Source organism: Fundulus heteroclitus, chromosome 12 (genome assembly GCF_011125445.2).
Source record: "Fundulus heteroclitus isolate FHET01 chromosome 12, MU-UCD_Fhet_4.1, whole genome shotgun sequence".
In the NCBI taxonomy this organism is placed as follows: Eukaryota; Metazoa; Chordata; class Actinopteri; order Cyprinodontiformes; family Fundulidae; genus Fundulus; species Fundulus heteroclitus.
In genome coordinates, this window is record NC_046372.1 from 37,179,366 (window position 1) to 37,196,127 (window position 16,762).

The window sequence follows — 16,762 nt, forward strand, 5'->3', positions numbered from 1 at the left end:
TTGGCTGCTTAGCCCAAAAATTGTAAAAGTTTCAGAATGTTTTGCATACATTCTTCCCTCTTTTTTTTTTCTTTTTTTTTTGGCAGTTTAACTCTTGTATATAGAAAACATAGGCTCAATTTGAAATGTGCTGGAGGATGAAATGGAAAACGGCACGAGGAGATGGGGAGGAGGCGGACTGATCATCTCATGCACCAAGTCGGACGTCTGCACAATCCTTTTTGGGCAGCTTGGACAGTAATACATTGGCTTTTCAATTCTTTGTACATTCACTACATTTAAGGTGTAGATATCTGGATATATTGACATACAGTACTTGTATCCTGCAGCAACGTAATTTGAGACATACAACAGGCATCGGTGACAGACTGGTCTGTAAAATCACAGTTGGAGAGATAGGAAGGGCAGCGTAGAGGTAGCCTTGTGTCTCATATAGTTTACTGCTGTTGAGTAACCAAACCTACAGTCAGAGGGTTGCATGCTGGAAGTCAACTACAGCACAATAATGTTGATTCTGATAGAATAACTACGTTTTTAGGGTTCTCTTGTCAACTAATCCTATTATTTTTGGAATGCATCATACGGTGGCACAACATGACTCCTTAATCGGTTGGGATGGAGGGAGGACTTTTAACCGTTTATAGCTTCATAAAGGTATTTTGTTTTTTTTCTTATGAGCAACATCAACACAGCAGCCTGACAGCACTAGAAAACTGGAGTCACCCTGCGCATCCAGTCAGGAATAATTGCAAACGCCAAAACTAGTGTTGGGTATGCAGCTGCTGGACAGGACTAACCATTGTGCGATTGTAAGGCAAATGCATGGAGGCTTGATCGACCGGTATTTACTGCAGAGGCCCTCTGGTAGATACAGAATGTGCTTGTTTTCCAAGTGGCCAACACTTGGAGGGGAGCCGTGTGACTGCCACAGCTGTTGAAATGATGCAGAAGAAGCTTCTTTTTTCTTTTTTGCCCAAATGCGTGCCCCAACTTCAATAATGAGCCCAACACCTTTACGTGTGCTTTCAAGGGTTCAGGAGGGAATGTGCTGAAGTAAAAATAAAATAAAAGCACGCAAACCTCATGTCTCATGGCTGCTCTGTTCCAGCTCCAGTCCACATGCTCCAACCAGGTGTAGCATTTGATTAAGTCTGGACTCCAAGCTGTAATTTGGCCGTCTTGTGTTGTGACATTCTGCTTTCTGAACGCAGAGACCCGGTTCTGACCTGTGTATAGTTTAAAAAAAAAAAAAAAATGCAAGGCTTGAGCATGTGCAGAGCGCTCGTGGCTGTCTTTGTGACGCGTCATCAGCCACAGACATGGAGGTGCGCAGCACAACACATCACCTTGAGGTCATGGGCCCATAATATGAAATGTTATTGAAAATATGGAGCATATGGACCCGTAACAAAAATACAAATAGTCGAATATACAACAGATGTAAAAGAATAAAGCATTTGCTAAGCTTGCAAATGCCACCTGTGCACTGCATTTTGGATTTCTTTTTTTCTCTTTTTCTTTTTTTTTTTACAGTATAAGTGGATGCCACTATTTTCAATACTTATTTTACAGCGCGAAGTCTTTGTAATAGTAGTGTCTTCCCTTTGGAGAGCAGTCCCCTTTTCTTTTTGGAGGAGTACATGTCCATAGGGGGCCTGAAGGGACTGCCGGGCCCCACGGTGGCGGGGCCATAGTCGAGGATGTGTGGACGCACTGTGGGACAGGGCGCTCTTCTGTGCGGGCCCGATTTGTCCAAAGGAACCTAATGGAAGACCCGTAAGGGACAGTTGTGGGTGTTAAAAAGCCAATCGTCTCTCAAACCACAGTCACTACTTCCCACCTTTTCTTAAGTCCTTTCTGTCTCTGCAGGGCCACCATAGAGCTCCTACGCCTACCTCCCTGGATGTTGCGCTGTGCACTCGGATAAAGACCCCTCCCTCCCACCCCCTCTGACAGCTGACAGGTACCATTTTTTTTTTCTTTTTTTGAAGTTACTAAAGAAAAAAAAAAGTAAGGATGGACTTAACTAACATTCACATAAATGTGACATTTCCCAAAAATATGACTATGAAAAAGGACAGATTTACAATTGGGGACATATTGATAATCACATTTACTTTCTTGCATCTCTTAAATATAAATATTTACTGGTACAACTGAGTTACAAAGATACTACTAGTCACCATTACTGTTCTGTAATCATGAGCTAAAAGGCTCTTTTCAATTGCACTTCAGAAAGGAAAAGGTTACCCAAGGCAGTCTCTGTCATAACTTTATGACCCAATTTGCAGTGCAGTAAATGTAAAAATATGTAAAGTGAGACTCTGGGACAAAAGTCGGAGGCTATGCAGCGTCTTTTTGAAGAAATGCGTTTTAAGTTGCCCTGATGATCAGAGAGCTTTTTTGTCCTCAACGTAGCGCATTATTAACATACCTCCTTAATCTCTAGCAACAGTAGTTCTGTTTGCTTTTCAGAAATTGCATCAGTTTTACACTTCTTAAATAATTTTCTCCAAAACTGTAGGATTTCTGGGGGAAAAATGTAGAAGTAAAACAATTTCCAGATGCGTTTTTTTCTCTCTCTCCGTATTCCATTACCGGACTTCTATTCTGAAGCTGAAGACGTTTCGCTTGAACTGAGAAAGCTTCCTGGATGGGAAGCGAAACGTTTAGAAGTCCAGTTGTTTAGTTTTTTAACCTTTTTTGGATTCATCATGAAAGGATGACTGAGAATCTTCATCAGCACTATTCATTACCTCCTTGACTCAGACTGATGCGTATTTAAACGATGTCACGTCACAGAGAACCCACACATAAATGCACATATAAATTAAGACTGGACAAATTAATCGTTTTGACTTGTAGACCCTCATAAATTAGGGTTTTAAACTGGCTGCTTGTTCAAATGTGGTAATTTCCTGTTGGTGGACAAGTAAATCAGAAAAAAACTATCTTGTTTCTGGATCTTTGGTATATAAATCTTTTCTTTTAAATATAGGATTGAACAAATGTGCGTCCCCACTTTTTTTTTTTAGTTCAATGAGAGATTTCATTTCAGAAGTGTATTTGGACTCAGCTAGTGACTCTTTTTCTTACCAAGTATGGTCTGTTTCTATGGCAGTACGGTCTGAGGACCCAATCATCAAACAGTTAACATGTCATATCTCAGAGGGACTTATTAGCTTTTTCATATTATGGACCAGTGATATCAACATCATTTTTATGAACTGACCAAATTACTTCTTTATGTTTTAATATTTGGTTTACCGGTAATTTTCGCCTCCATGTTGCTTTTGCATAAAATGTGAAAATGAAGAGGTCTTTTTCAGAAAAATAGATCTTGGTGTAAAACTTAAAATGTTCGACATAATCAGGACAGGTCTCCACTTGATGCCTTCTACCTTACTGCACTGTTGGAAGTCGGATTATTTGCAGTACTATTGATTGCAATGATTTATTTATATTTAAAAATTCATTTATAGTGCAATTGTGCAAGAACGGCCTTTCAGCATATCATGAGTTACAGCAGGAGACTTTTTTGCAGGAGACGGACATTGTCATGTACAACACTCAGAGAAACAACTGAAGATACCACACTTCTTGTCTAATGCATTGGCTAGGGTAAGGGTTACCGTGTAAGAAACAAAGCTGAATGTTTTGGTGAAGAGAGGATGTCTGCTGAACCATCTAGAAGGAGCAGTAGTCCCAAAGAATAAAGGCCATACAGAGAGAGTCCATACCAGAAACTAAGCATACCCCTGCCATCTACATTAGACGAGGAGAGCGTAATCTTGGTATCCTCAGTTGCTCACTTACGTGACGGAAACAGAGCCTTTAAGGTGTGAAATGAACACTCTTCTTCTGTTTTGCCAAGCAGGTGAGGAAAAGATATAAAAAAAAAATATGGTGATGGCATTTTAATAGTAAGCACTACGAAAATGGCAAAGTACAACATATGGAAAGAATTATCTAATGACACCTATAAATATTTCAACAGTTGCATCATCTGTTAAACACAAAATTAACATCACAACTTTTCATTTAGCAAATAATTACTTCTGAAATGGTTCTCTGATGGTAACATAAGCTAAAGACCTTCGCTACTTTACAAGAAAGCATTTTACAAAAACAAGGCATTCAGGAATAGATACAAAAGTTGTACTATGCTAGAGTTGGAATCTTTTTAGAAAAATGTTCAAGGGGCCATGCATCTGGACTATATACCATGCTGAGCTACAGACTACATAGTTCGTCTTTCAGTACAACAAAACTATTTACTCTAACAGAAAAAAAAAATAAGATCCAACACAGAATATATTCATAAAGCATCTTGTTAGAATGTTACATGGGCATGTGCAAAAGGTGGTCACGGTTGTTTTCCAAGACGGGTAAAAAGTCACAGGAGTGTGTGCCTGTTCGGTTCACTCTCTCTGAGAATGCTTTATGAATACAGTATTTCCATTTATTATACAATGCAAACCCTTCCCCCTTTCACAGTAGTAAACATGAAAAATAAAGGTACCTCTGTAAGTTTAGACTTTTTTTTTTCATAGATCTTAAACATCTATTTATTTACAGTATAATGCTCTGAAGTCAAAAATCCCTTTTTTAATCAATGAGAGACGCACACTCACAGACACAAAACTAAAGGAGATAGAGGGAATGGATGACAGAGGGCTAGTACTGCGAAGGAGCATGTACCCTTTTGGTCTTTATCCTCGCTGGAGTGTCCTGGGGATACCGAGATGGGGAATCGGTGAGAAAAACATCTACATCATCAGGCACTTCTTCTAGAAAGTTGGAAGGAACAAGCCCCTTGTGTCCATTGAGTTCGCCCTGTGGAGAACACAAGCACAGTTAGATCCCAGCGCCTGCTGTGGTGGTCAAATGTCGCCTCTTGTCATTTGTGATTTTCTGATGCTGTGACTCAGACATGCGGGAGCTAAAAGGTGAAAAGGAAAGCGGATGTGGGTTTCTGAGGGTTTTTATCGGTTAGAACCCCTAAAAATATGGAATCGCTGCTCTTTGGGAATAGTTAGTCAATTTTGCTCTGTAGCAAACGGAAAAAGCAAAACCTAAAAACAGCTGACAAAAGCATTTCCTTTAACTACTGACATTTTAAGGCATGTCAGACAGCTCAGAAAACCTAAATAACAGTGTCGTAAATAATAGAGCATGGTTGTTTTTTTTTTTTTTTTTTTTTGTATCATGAATCTAAAGGGGAAAAATAACCCTTTTTTTCTAACTGTTCTGTGTTTCATATCAGCTTTCTTTGGGCCCCGGATTTCAACGAATGAAAAGCTCCTTTGTCGTGCACATTTTATCCTTCAGGTTGCACCATAAAGTTTGAACTGTATTGAAATCGAGGCTGTTCGCTGGACATATAGACTTTTAACACGCTTTGCTCTGTGGCAAGGCACGTTATAATCTTGGAGAAAAAAAAAAAAAACTTCAACATTTCCAAACCTACTTTAGATTGTCAAATTGAGAAAAGGTCAGAAGTTTCAGTGTCCACTTTTGTCATTCCTGCGGAGGTCCTGCCCCTTTAGCTGACAAGTAGCTCCATTTCATCGCTGACTGGAAATGTGTTTTCTCTTTGTGTTTCTCTGGGATAAAACCAAACAGTCATTGCAGCAGCATCTTGTTAGCTAGTGCTGCCAATTATCTACAGTCCAGGGAACCTTACTCTCTGCTAGTTAGCTGTTAATTAACTATGAATTTAGACACACATACACTATCTACCTCATGTACATAAAGCATTTCTTGGGTTGAGCTTTTTAGAAGGTATTTGCTCAGATTGATGTATTGTAGGGCTGGACGATAATTTAATAAGAATATATATCGATCGATAGACGTATATCGATGATGGAAAAAAGGGTCAATAAAAAGTTCAATAGAATAAAAGGTTTTCTTCCTTTTGCATTCTACCCTGTCATGTAGGTTAATATTAGTCGTTACATCCTCCCAACCAATCACAAACCTTAACCCAGGAACCAAGCCCCGCCCCCTTTAAAGAGTTCAGAGAGCATGCGTTCTTTTTTCTTTGTCTAAAAACTTGCAGTTTTGGTGAAAAGTTGGTTGAATAAAAGATTGAGTTTGTATTCAGTGTTTGTGAGTACTGTATCTAAAAATCGGTTGCTACGCCACAGCGTAAAATGGTCAGGTCTACACGTAAAATATGTTTTGAATTTGTTGATAATTATCGATCAATATAATTATCGATAAGGTTTTTTTTCTATACCGTCCAGCCTTAATGTATTAAGTGGATAGCTAACCAAAGAAATGTCTGAACATCTAACAGAACTCTGAGCTGTGGTTATCTTTAACACCTCAAATCTGACCTTTTACACACATTGTAACATCTGTTCTCGGGTATCTCGAAAATATGCTCCAAATAAGTTGTCAAAATTTCTCTTATTTGAATAATTAGTCCTCATGTTGCCATTTAAGACAATCAGTATGAATCTGTGACAGTAGACTTTAAATAGTGATTCATTTGTTTAACTCTCTAAGGTACTGTAAGCCTGTCATGAAGTCAATAAGATTTTTACACGTTTGTAACCTTGAATGTGAATGTTGCTCCAGGCAGGAGATTGTATTTTATTTTAGAGGAGTAGATTATTTACAGCAATGAATTCCTTGGGTAGTTCAAAAAAATGTATAGCATGTTTCTTGTTGTGGGTTTGTGGTATGACCACATGTTTCTGTAAGGTGCAGCATTTTCTTTACAATACACTGAATCTTAGAGATGAAGTCTGCAGAAATTCAAAAGAAATGTCTGAAAACTCTGCAACAATGAAGAAGGCAACAAAAGTCCAGCAGCTAAAAAGAGCATTTTAAAGGCGTCACTTTGTTTTTTTTGACAGCCAGGCAAAATGTTAAGTACTTACAAAGTAAAAACCATCTTCATCTATTTCACCAAAAACTGTGATTACGTCGCCGGCACAGAAAGTCAGCTCAGCCTGTCAAAGAAGAACAAACTTTGAGCAAGAATTGACCTTTTGTACTTTTATTGTCAACAGCAGAATCAGTTTTTCTAACACATCTGAAGACATCAAATCTACTGGGGTTCGATGAGTTTGAAATGTTGTGCTTCCTTCTCCAAAACAACGTGATGCATCTTGAAAACTGTCAATTCAGCTTCAGTGAATAGACCACTGCACTTCTGTAAAATGCATCAGATGGTGGAAGTTGAAGACAGGATTGGAACGCACTTGTCAGATCTCGCCAACGGGATCACACAAACCAAACACATCGCATGTAAAGTAAATAAGAGAGCGACACAAAAGAGCAAACCGAAGAGAGGGAGATGCATGAAGGGGGGCGTTAATTATGATCACCAAGGACAAAGGGCCGTAACCTGTCATGTGAAGCCTACCTCTTCCTTTGCAGTCCAACAACCAGGGGAAGAGACACAAACACACACGCACACACACACACACAGAGGACGGTACCATACCCTCATCAACCCTCACTCACCTCCTCATTCAGTCTGTTGCCTTCATACTGAGTCGGTGGCAGTGCCAATAGAAAGGTGAGAGTAAGTGAAACCAAGAGGGAGGGGCCAAATGAAACAGCATGGGAAAGTACTTTCAATACCCTAGGTACGCTAAAAAGGCAGTAGAGAGATTAACCTCTCTATCAGCCTCAACTGTGAATGTCGAGGAGGCTGCAGATAAAACACGACTAGAAAGCAGTTGTCCTGTTGAATTTAGCAAAGACACTTAAAGCTGGGGAAAGAAAGTGCTGCGGTTTCTATTCTAGCAACTTTATACATTATCCATCAGCCAAGGAGGAATACATTTCTATTTATCCTTTGCTACGCAAGAAACCCAACAACAATAACTGTATATAACATAACATTGTAGTATTTTTTTTTGTGTTTTCCAAACTTAACTAGTTTCTTGAATTTTGAAACTATAATATACAAAGGAGTTGTCTCTGTGCCTGGGTTGCGCAAGCATTTTTGACACGCCTTATACGCATTTAGAGTTAGAAAACTTAAAAAGCTGGATTTTTCTGGCAATCAATACCTCAACATCAACGTTGGGGGAGCTCTCCCGGGGGTCGTAGTCGTACAGGGCCACCATTCTCCGTGTTGACATTGGATACTGACGCCCGCTCCGTCTGTTTCTTTCTGTCAAGTACAAGAAAACCAAAACGTGAAGATTTGGTCGTTAGACTTTCAACGCCTCACCTGCAATGATATACAACTGCACAAAGCCATCCATTTAAGACACGATACAAAAGTCCTGGGTCGACCCTTGTTCTTTAAAATTTGCATATTATACAAATATGATAAACAAATTATGTTGTCTTAAATACTTAGAAACTAATAACTATTCTCTGTCCAGTAGTTGTGCAACATTACACAGATAAATAGAAGGACGAGCTTTAACTCTTGCCCTGTGATTGATCTGATTTTTTTTTAATATTTCAAAAGACAGTATCTGCTACAGATTGTTTTTTTTCAGCGCCCCCTCATTTCATCCAAGACTTCCCTTTTTTTTTTTTTTTTTTATCCATAGCAGAACATGGAGACGTTTCACAAGTTTCAAACTCTAATCATAGAGCCTGTCTTATACAGTCGGGTGTAACATAAAGGGTTATACAAAAGTTAAGAACAGAAATGAGACAGTTCACCACAACGGATACAATGAAATGAACAAAATGGTCAAGTCAAGTAAAAACATAGAACATTATGGGCAATAAAACAATAGAGGAATAAATGTGAGAGAAATTGAACAAATTAAAATGTTAGACTCTATAAAATCATTTTTTGTGCAGAAAGGCTTTTACAAACCCTCTGTGTTATCTGCAGGGAGTTTTGTAAAATCCATTTAATAAATGGGAAGAGAAGGTGTGTTTGTGTTTGCGGCACAAAACATCAAATCTGAAGTTTATTCTTTGCTGTTATTATGCATCCAAGAAGATTAGAGGTCTTTTTAAGGCTTGAATATTTCTTGGATTCTATGGTTTAACATCCAAAAAATATGAGTCACATTTAGTGATAAACATTTAGAAATGTCTTTTTAAAACTATTTCAATCAAGTCTGCCTTCTTGGAAGAAAACCATAGTAAGAGGCACAGCGTCATACGATGAGGCTCTTGGAGTCTACTGAGACAAAGTAGTAGTCAGCAATAGCTCAAAAATAGCCAGTACATGAGGAATTTGCATCTCAGTGCTCACCAACCTCGTTTGGACTTTCTGGACCTGCGATTTATTGAGCGTCCATCTTTAAAACGGTCACAGTTCACTTCACAGGAAAGAAGAAAAGGACATTTAGGTTGGAACAGCAGACGAGAGGAAAGGCAGGTCAGTGAAAGGCAGCTTGTAGCAGCATTAAGTCGACCAGATAGCAGCAGAGAGTAGGGGGAGGGGTGGTTGGATCTGTCTCACCTAACTTTTCCACAGGTGTGTTCAGTGGAAGGAAGCCCTGTTTGAGGAGCTGGTCCATCATTTCATCATCTTCTGTTTGGATCTCGGAGACCATGTTACAGGGGATCAACCCCACTCGACCTCTGATCTCTGCCCTGTAGAATCCATCTGTGTCTTTATTGCCAAATACCTAAATAACAAAAATTTAATTGGAGGTGACAAAAAAACAAAAACAAATGTCAATTTAATGCTGATAAAGCACCTGTCAGCATCTCATTAAATTAGAATATCAAAAGATATGGTCATTAAAGTAATGTGGGCAGATGCCATTTCCTGTTGGAAAATGAAATCAGCATCTACTTCTCCAGAAGAGGGAAACATTTAAGAGATCTGAAATCTCTAGGGGAGTGCAGCCCTGACTTGAACATAATAAAACACTTGTGGACCAACGCTTGGACACATCATGGTTCCTTAAATTATCACTAACTTGGGGAAACTTTGCAGTGGAACCCAAGCAACTTGACGTATCTGCTCGTTTTACAGACTTGATTCTAAGAGGAGCCTTAATTCACTTTTATCTGCTCCTGTGATTCCTTAAAGCTGGTAAGACTGTTCTAGCATCCTCTCTGGTTCCATTTGCTACCACAGTTTTTCCTTTCACTCAACTTTCCATTGATATGTTTGGATAGGGCACTGTATGAACAGCCAGCTACTTTAACAATTATCTTTTTTGTCTTAACCTGTCAAGTAAGCGGTTTCACTATGATTTTGTAGGTCACACCATGGTGAAAACATTTCCATGTAAAATGTGTTTTTATAATTCTCTTATCCCATATACTAACTTTCTGAGAAATAGATTTTTTGTTTTTCATTACCTTTAAATCCTAATTATTCACATTACCAGAAATAAATAGACCCCTCTGAGTGTCACATCTTGATATGTTGTTCAGCTTTCCCCCCACACAGATTGGGCCATAATCATTGAAACAAGAAACAACAAAATGCAAGAAAACGACAGACTGATAAGCAATACCTGTAAACATTGCATTTTACAGATATGAAGCCATTATAAGTGATACAGACACTTGTTCCAGTCTTTCTAGAAACTGGAAAAATACCTTGCGTCAGTATGCGGCATTACAGCCAAAGCCCATTTTGTTATATTACGTCAACCTATCAAACAGCCAATTAATTCATCAAGGTCCTCAGGAAGATGGGAAAAACACTGGAGATACATATTCGTTTTGTGTTTTCCATCTTTGAAGCTTAACAAAGATTCTGAATGCATCCTGAAAACAGAAGTTTGTTAATTTGCCGTTACTGTTATCACAGCACAGTCGAGCCAGATAAAAAGAAGGACGACAGGCCCTAATAACGGCCACTTTACGATCATCTGTTTTACATCTGATTTCCGTGCCAACATATTAGCTTGCAGGTGCAACTTGTAGTTGGTTGCACCTTGACTTCATTACATTGATCATTTCTGGTGATATGACCTAAGTACTTTACTTACTTTACTTGCTGCTCACCACAAATAACACTTGCTCTATTTGATAATAATATTTAGGAAATTTACTTCCTGAACTACCTTAGTTGTAGCAACCACGACACTCTTTTTAGAGTTAAACAGAACCGGACACCATAAGTAGCACAAACCCTAACTGCTGCAATCCAGCTGTGCAAGACGACGGAAAGGCCAGGTCATTGGCGCAACCCAACCACAAAAATAGATAAAGATACATTTTCTATCATTAATAAATTACCGAGTTGCAGATGTGAAGAATGAAACCACTACCTTAATGATCTGGCCCTCCTTGAATGGCAGCTCCTCATCAGCAGCATCCGGGTTGGGGGACATGGACAAAGGGTCATAGTCGAACAGAGCCACAAACACTCTGGTCAGGTCCTCCGATTCGGACTCCTCAAAATAATCTGGGGATTGGCGGCCCCGCCCGTGTCTGCGCCCGCCGTAGCCGTCTGAAACATAGAGGAGGCCTCTGCTGCTACTACCAGCCTTATACAGCCGTGTGGGCTGTAGAGGCAATGAGAGCAGAAGATATCTCTTTGTTGCTGACAGGGGAGAGTGTAAAGAGACGTGTGAAGAAAGAGCCAGAGGTCGAATGCCGTAGTGAGACTTTTATTCATTTTCATTTTGGAATGATTAAACTCCTGTTGTGTTCATCAGACACTTACAGAAGATCACCCTTTTTTAAAAATAAAAAGTAAAAAAAATAAATAAAAATAAAAACGTAGCAGAACATCAAGGTTCTTAGTTCACACATCTCTGTTTTCCGGTGTGTCGATACCCAAATAGCACAAAGCACACTACAGCACAAACACAGAGAGGACACAAGCGGTCTTTGGGGGGTGCAAGGGAGTGACACATCCAGACACAAGTAACACTGTACTACCATTCATTGCTGTTTCACTGCCTTATCTCACAGAGGCCGATCGGGCATGCATGCTTTCTTGGGACTACGTGTAATTAAGGCAGCATTCTTGCACAACCGCGGCATAATCAAATGCAGGCATAATGTGATGCACATAGGCCACATCTGAAGGCAACGTGCGGCAGAAGACAGGCGAATGGGGCGTGTTCCAGTGGGAGGTAACAAATCAAATGCTCCGCTGGTTCCTGGCAATGCAGATATCAGGGACAGTGAGGGGGAAGGGATGAACCTGATATCAGTTCTTCAAGCATTTCATGGATCACCATGTTAAATGTTCCAATGGCAGATTGGAGATCTGACTAGCTAATAACTTTGCAACTGAGACATGTCACGTGGGAGATGCCAAATGGTCATTGATTTAGATGGCAGCAGAGTTAATGAATATACAATTGGGAGTTTGCTGAAGCAATTCATTCAGTAATGCATCAGTTCATTCAATACCGTCTTTCCTTCTCACTGTTTTGCTAAGGGGTCATGCAAAATGAACATAAGAAACTATCCACTGTCCTTTTTAAAGATGGGGGAGAAGGAAAAGGGGATGGCTGCTGTGAAGGTAAGAGGGAGATATTGTTGTATGGTGAAGAGTTGCTTTGATATGGAAGGTGAATCGGAGGAGTTGGTGTGTTAGGGTTTTGGGGGATTATAGGTGCAGGGGCACATACAGGAAAGGGATATTCATTCTCCAGCAAAGGGGGAAAAAGTGACCAATCTTGTCTTCCCCAGTCAGCTTTATTCAGCTAAGCTTTACAACCAAAGCGGCTAACTGTCCAGCACAGAACAAAGCCCATCAAAATATCACGGCATGTTTCCAATAAGGGTTCTCGGCCCTTTTCTGGCAACGTTAATGTGAATTGCCGTCTTGAGGAGAAGCTGCACCACATACCATATTGATCCTCTGAGGACAGAGATCGCCATATCCTGCGCCGAGCTACACTGCCATAGTAAACATCCTCCTTGACGGGTGAGAGGTTCCCCTCACTCCCCTCACTGTTACTGTCCATGGTGATCTCTACAGAAGACACCAATCAGAACGTTATGATCAGAGATCCCCCCCCACTCACACACGCTGCTCAGAACCACGGCCCATTCACTCATGCTGAGACAGTAGGAGGATGATGAGGGTTCCCTCCAGAGTCTCTGGGGTGTAAAACAGCAATGTTTGCACTGAGGGCAGATTGGGCGGTCATGTGAACATGTTAACGCACAGTAAAATAAATAAATGAAAAAAAAAAACAGGCATAAGGAGTGTTTCTGCAATAACCTTTCAGCAAAATTGCATGTGAACATCTGGTGGGTTCAGCTCATGAAGATGGGCTTCTACGAGGTGCGAAAAACACCCAACAAAAAAGGTGCCTATATGTGGTGTTTTTAAAGCTCTATGGGAGAGATGCTCGGCTGATACTGGCAGGGGAAACGCATGGTATAAACAGCACAAACATCAGTTGCCCTGCAGATGGAGATCCTTATCTGGTGACCTCACTAACCAATGGAAGGGATGGGTCGTCGCTGAGGAGGGGTGCCGATGTGAACCGGCCTCCTCCCCGAGTGGTCCAGGAGTTCGGGGCTTCTGTGTGATGCTGAGTTCCCAATAATCTTAGGGTAGAGAAAAGAAAAAGATAAGGCATCAGAATTGCAAATCGTCAACACTACTGACACATATAAACATAAAAATATATATATATATTTCAAATATTTCCACAGTCCTTTTCAAAACAACTGAAAAACCATAAGAGCAAATGATGTGTCTTCCATTTGTCCTTAGGGAGGCAAAATAATAATGAAATGACAAAGAAATCCATCAACCCAACATCAAAACAGGTAAAGCAAGCAAACCCCAAGCACAACTATGTGGACTTAGATTCAGGAAGGGTTCAATGTGAAGCTAAAGACCATTCATTTGGTTTGTTCTGTTCTGTGCATGTCAGCTTCTTGATGAGAAAAGGAAGCAAATGGCCGCACAAAAAAACAAAAAAAACAGATGTTTAAAAATGAATTATTACAAACAGGGGGAAACAAAACGGTGTGACGGATAAATGACAAAGAAGTTGTTGGATGAGGAAAGTTATTGTGGCTTCCATCGGTGGCTGCCTGCGAGTCACGTGAATCACAACATGAAACGACTGAAAATGTTATGAGGCTTATTTTTTTCTTTTACTGAACAAAGTAAAAGGCACAGGCAAGAGATAGAGATGCACCGACAAACTGGCAGGTGATTGGATGGGAACGATTCACAGCTTGACCGGCCATGACTAGTGATTGGATGCTCCTAAAGTAAAACATAAAACCTTTCCTCACAAACACACCACATCCAAGTGCTGCTAGAACGAGCACCCTTCTGTGGTGCATTAGTAGTTACAGAGTGCCGTTAGCCATTTTCAGAGTCAGTGGAGTGTCAGAGGATGACCAGAAATGCAAGAAGTTGTTTATAAAGACACAATTTTTTTTTAAATAGTATACGTTTGTGTCTTTTTTTCAGGCAGAGAAAGAAATAGAGCGAGAGAGCAAGACTTTCAGATAACCTGCAGAAGAGGAAGCTCGAATGCACCACAGCAAAGTGGCTCCGTTTGATCCCTTTGATCTTTCATCCTCTATAATGGAAAGTGCTAAATTCGGAAATAGCAGCTGTTTTTCTCTCCGAGTCAAGGTAAGGCTCTACATTATTTAGAAATTACACGCTGAGACTGCCGTTTTAGTGATGCTAGCCAGGCTGTGTTACTCATTAATGATGGGCACCAAAGACTGTTTTAAATGTGAACTCCAAAATCATTTGTTACTTTGTGATGCAACCTGCTTGCATAGGTGTGTTATTGGAACTTTTGATTGAATTTCTTTATTTTATTGTCTTTGGCAGAGCTCTGTCATCTTCCCACCTTTTAAGTTGCCAATTATTATTCAGTCTTTCCTAAAAAAAGGTTCTCCAAATCAGACACATTGTGAGGACATATCTTGGCCCTGCTACAGGTAGCCTCACAGAATGTGTTTCAGATGTAGTCCTTTACTTTGGCTAGGCCATTCCAGAAGTTTAATTGCCTTCTGGTGAACTCGTTTTGTTCATTTTGACATATGTTTGGACTCACAGTGATTAAAAACTTCTTAATTGGCCGCTTTCCATCAGAAACCTAAATAGCATTTAAAACGTTTCATCAGGTTTCAACCAGCAAAAAATAATCTAGCTGTCTCAAGAAAACTGACTTCAGAGCACGATGCTATCACCGCCCTGTTTCACTGTGGGTATTGTGTTATTTTGTGGACATACTGTAGTTTTGTGCCAAATTTACTTTTGAAGTGTGTTGCAAAAGTTTTCTTTCATCAAACCATTCAGCTAGGACAGTATTATCTGAAAGAGAGGCTTCTGTCTCCTTTAGACGTATGGAGAATACAGCAAAACCAGTATTGGAAATTCCCGATTCTATTTCCCTTGTTACGGTCAGCTCCTCCCTGACTATTTTCTCTCTTGACTTCTTTTTTTATTCGATTTTGGAGAAATATAAAGTTTTTGTAATAACCCCATTGTCCTATATTTCCTTCAATTATTGATCACAGTGGCATAGTGCGGATATACTGTATGGCTGTGGAGTTTTTTCTTTATAATCATTTTGATTTTTAGTAACCTTTGTAAACCATTGCTTTAGCTAAAGGATGCAAATAAGCCAATGACCGAGGAACCCCACTAGGATAGCTGAACTTTATCCACTAGAACTATTGGCAAGTGTGGACTCAAGAGGACTGAATGTTATACCACGCTTAAGAGGGGCTTCAGCAAAGTATTTAGTTTAAAGGTGTATGCATTTATCTAACCAGGCTATTGCAACTTTTTATTTTGACCATTTTATAAATGTTTTTCACTTGAATTGCACAGTATATATGTCATTGTTTTATATGGAAAGGTGCTATGACATGATTAATTAAGGTGTCATTTATTATTATAGAAACCGTACATTACATTTTTAATGGCTTTCTTAAGAGAACAGAATTGGCTAAAAATCCCTATCGGCAGGCCAAAGCTTTACGAAAAAACTGGAACGAACATTAGTTGCAAAACTCTGATTGGTGCATCTCTAGCAAGAGATGATTTTATGGACCTAAACTGAATTCCTTCAGGAAGCATAAATCTTGATTTGTCCTTTTTTTTTTTGTAAGTGTAGCAATGAAGGCCAAGAGATGCTGACATAAAGCTTCCAACACATGATGGAGCACTATGGTTGCAGCTCTCGTGAGAGGGACAAAAACAGCAACATATGAAGGCGGCAGCTGGCAGAGAGAAGGCACAGGCAAGCAAGAAAAGGCATGAGCAGCATGTCCCCATGCACTGCACAGAGACTTCCCGTCAAATGGAGCCTTTTCCCTCAAAGACATGAGGAATCCAAACCTAAAATGGCCTTTAGGTAATAATAATAATAATTAAAAAAAAAGTTGCTTCAAAACCGGCAAACAGTCTGAATACAAATAAATTAATTCACACAAAACAGGAAATCAAATAAGACCAACCATGAACATGACATCTCCTCCAAAAATAAAACAATAAACAAAAAGGCAAACTAAAGAAAAGGGGAGCTTAGATAAAATAAAATAGACCAAGAAAAAAAGCAAGGCTGCAGCTTGCTGATAGAAAATACAGCAGAAATTCTGATTCACACACCAGCGGCTGGTCCCGGTTGAGCCTGGACAAAGACTGGGTCCTAGCCTCCCTGTGGGGGCTGTAATAGACCCTGTCCAGCTCGTTCAGCCTGCCCTCGCTCAGGGCTCCTTCCCTGGAGTAGTCTCGTGGACCGACCTCCCGACCAGACCCCATGTGCTCCCTGTTCCTAAAGTCACCAGTGTGTACCGATTTGGCGGCCGTCACCGGGGCGTCGGAGAACTCCTCCTCCACGCTGCACTGACGGGTCAGCGTTCTTTTACGGCCCATTGCCAGCGCTCGCCTTTCTACTGGGCC

The 16,762-nt window shown here is 40.2% G+C and overlaps 1 protein-coding gene across 1 annotated transcript in view; it reads right to left on the bottom strand.

The window, feature by feature from the left end:
* Window positions 1-68: 68 nt before the first annotated feature.
* rimbp2 (RIMS binding protein 2) overlaps window positions 69-16,762 on the bottom strand; it is a 107,203-nt gene continuing 90,509 nt past the window's right edge. Inside the window, 11 exon segments of the mRNA XM_021318354.2 lie at window positions 69-1,762; window positions 4,702-4,836; window positions 6,891-6,962; window positions 7,480-7,506; window positions 8,034-8,137; window positions 9,195-9,257; window positions 9,401-9,569; window positions 11,175-11,356; window positions 12,713-12,838; window positions 13,314-13,422; window positions 16,469-16,762. Of these exon segments, the coding sequence (XP_021174029.2) occupies window positions 1,562-1,762; window positions 4,702-4,836; window positions 6,891-6,962; window positions 7,480-7,506; window positions 8,034-8,137; window positions 9,195-9,257; window positions 9,401-9,569; window positions 11,175-11,356; window positions 12,713-12,838; window positions 13,314-13,422; window positions 16,469-16,762 (1,482 nt within the window). The 3' untranslated portion in view covers window positions 69-1,561.